Below are 1,592 nucleotides of genomic sequence, written 5' to 3'. Positions count from 1 at the left end.
TCACCGGGACGTGAACCGGCGACCTTCTAGCGGTGAGGCAACAGTGCTAACCACCACCATGCAGCCCCTACATCAGCATTTCGTTGAAGTAAAAGACAGAAGTCGTCTGCGGGGCTTTTATTTTGAAGCCGTCAGATGTGTGAGAGACGGCAGTGTGACGTCAGAGGTGACGTCGGCAACAATAGCTGCTGTGTGAGCGCGCGTGTGAGCGGATCAATCAGCCGATCACGGATCGATCAGGATGTCCTTCCAAAACAAGAAGAGCAGCACGAGACCCGCGGTAGGTCCAACCGAGCCGAGCCGAGCCGAGCCGAGCCCAGCCGAGCCGGTGCTCCCGTGAGGGAGGATGCTGCAGCTCCGCCTGTCAATCACCGCCGTTAGGAGGCTGAGACAGGAGGACCGGGCCGAACCGAGCCGAACTGAGCCACACAGCGCGGAGCAGGACAACTGCTGCGGCCCTGGCCCGGTTCGGTTGGGGTCGGCTCGGTTCACAGAGAGGTCCTGAGCAGCTGCAGCGTGCTGACCGGGCTCACATTAGTGATGCTTAATGGGTGACACGGTGCGTTCACGAGCGCTGGGACGTTTCAGCGCCGCACAGAAACGAACCGACTGGTCCCGTCAGAACTCACTCCAACAGGTCACCTGACTCTAACCACCTTTACCTGTGACATCATCACAGGTAAACCTCGGAGGTGAAGATTTGCTCCAGTGACACATTTTCTGCCGTCGATCGGTCCAGGTGGAATCAGAACTTGTCACAAGCGCCTGATTCATGTTTCTGAACTCACTCAGTGTCTCTTCTGATTGATCACAGGAGCTGAAACGAAGCCGCCGTTTCTTTATCACACGCTTCCCTTCAGATGTGTCACATGCAGCTTCAGAGGATTTAACCTGATTATGTCCTCTAACACCCAGAATCCTCTCTGTCTGTCTCCAGGGCGACCGGCTGATCATCAAAGGAGGAAAGGTGGTCAATGACGACCAGTCGTTCTATGCCGACGTCTACGTTGAGGACGGGACCATCAAGTAAATATATTCTAATCAAAGCTTACTTTGATGGCGCTGAGCCTGAACACCTGAGCGCCAGGTGTGTTAGTCTGACCGTCACCAGACCTGCTGTCGTGTCCTGATCAGACAGATCGGCGAGAACCTGATCGTCCCGCCCGGCGTGAAGACCGTGGACGCCTACGGTCAGCTGGTGATCCCCGGAGGGATCGACGCCAACACCAGCCTGCACGCGCCGCAGAAAGGCCTGAACCCGGCCGACGACTTCTACCAGGGAACCAGAGCCGCCCTGTCCGGAGGAACCACCACCATCAGTCAGTGATCAGCATCCATCAGCCAGACATCAGTCATCAATAATATTGGGTATTGATAACACTGGTTGTGTTGCAGTGGACCACGTGCTGGTAGAGCCGGGGACTAGTTTACTGTCAGCGTTCGATCTGTGGAAGGAGACGGCAGAGCAGAGGGCGTGCTGCGACTTCTCCCTCCACCTGGACATCACCCGCTGGCACGACGGGCTGTACGAGGAGCTGGAGACGCTGGTCAAAGATAAAGGTCAGCTCCATCATCAATAACCAATAATCAGT

The 1,592-nt window shown here is 56.3% G+C and overlaps 1 protein-coding gene across 1 annotated transcript in view; it reads left to right on the top strand.

Annotated features, from left to right (window-relative positions):
- Positions 1 to 241: 241 nt before the first annotated feature.
- Positions 242 to 1,592, top strand: part of LOC103371439 (dihydropyrimidinase-related protein 2-like) — an 11,473-nt gene continuing 10,122 nt past the window's right edge. Inside the window, 4 exon segments of the mRNA XM_008300768.1 lie at positions 242 to 280; positions 938 to 1,026; positions 1,135 to 1,319; positions 1,396 to 1,560. Of these exon segments, the coding sequence (XP_008298990.1) occupies positions 242 to 280; positions 938 to 1,026; positions 1,135 to 1,319; positions 1,396 to 1,560 (478 nt within the window).

Source organism: Stegastes partitus, unplaced genomic scaffold, assembly GCF_000690725.1.
Source record: "Stegastes partitus isolate 25-593 unplaced genomic scaffold, Stegastes_partitus-1.0.2 Scaffold1587, whole genome shotgun sequence".
Classification (NCBI taxonomy): Eukaryota; Metazoa; Chordata; class Actinopteri; family Pomacentridae; genus Stegastes; species Stegastes partitus.
The sequence above is the reverse complement of the archived record's forward strand: the minus strand, read 5'-3'. Positions and strand labels throughout refer to the sequence as shown.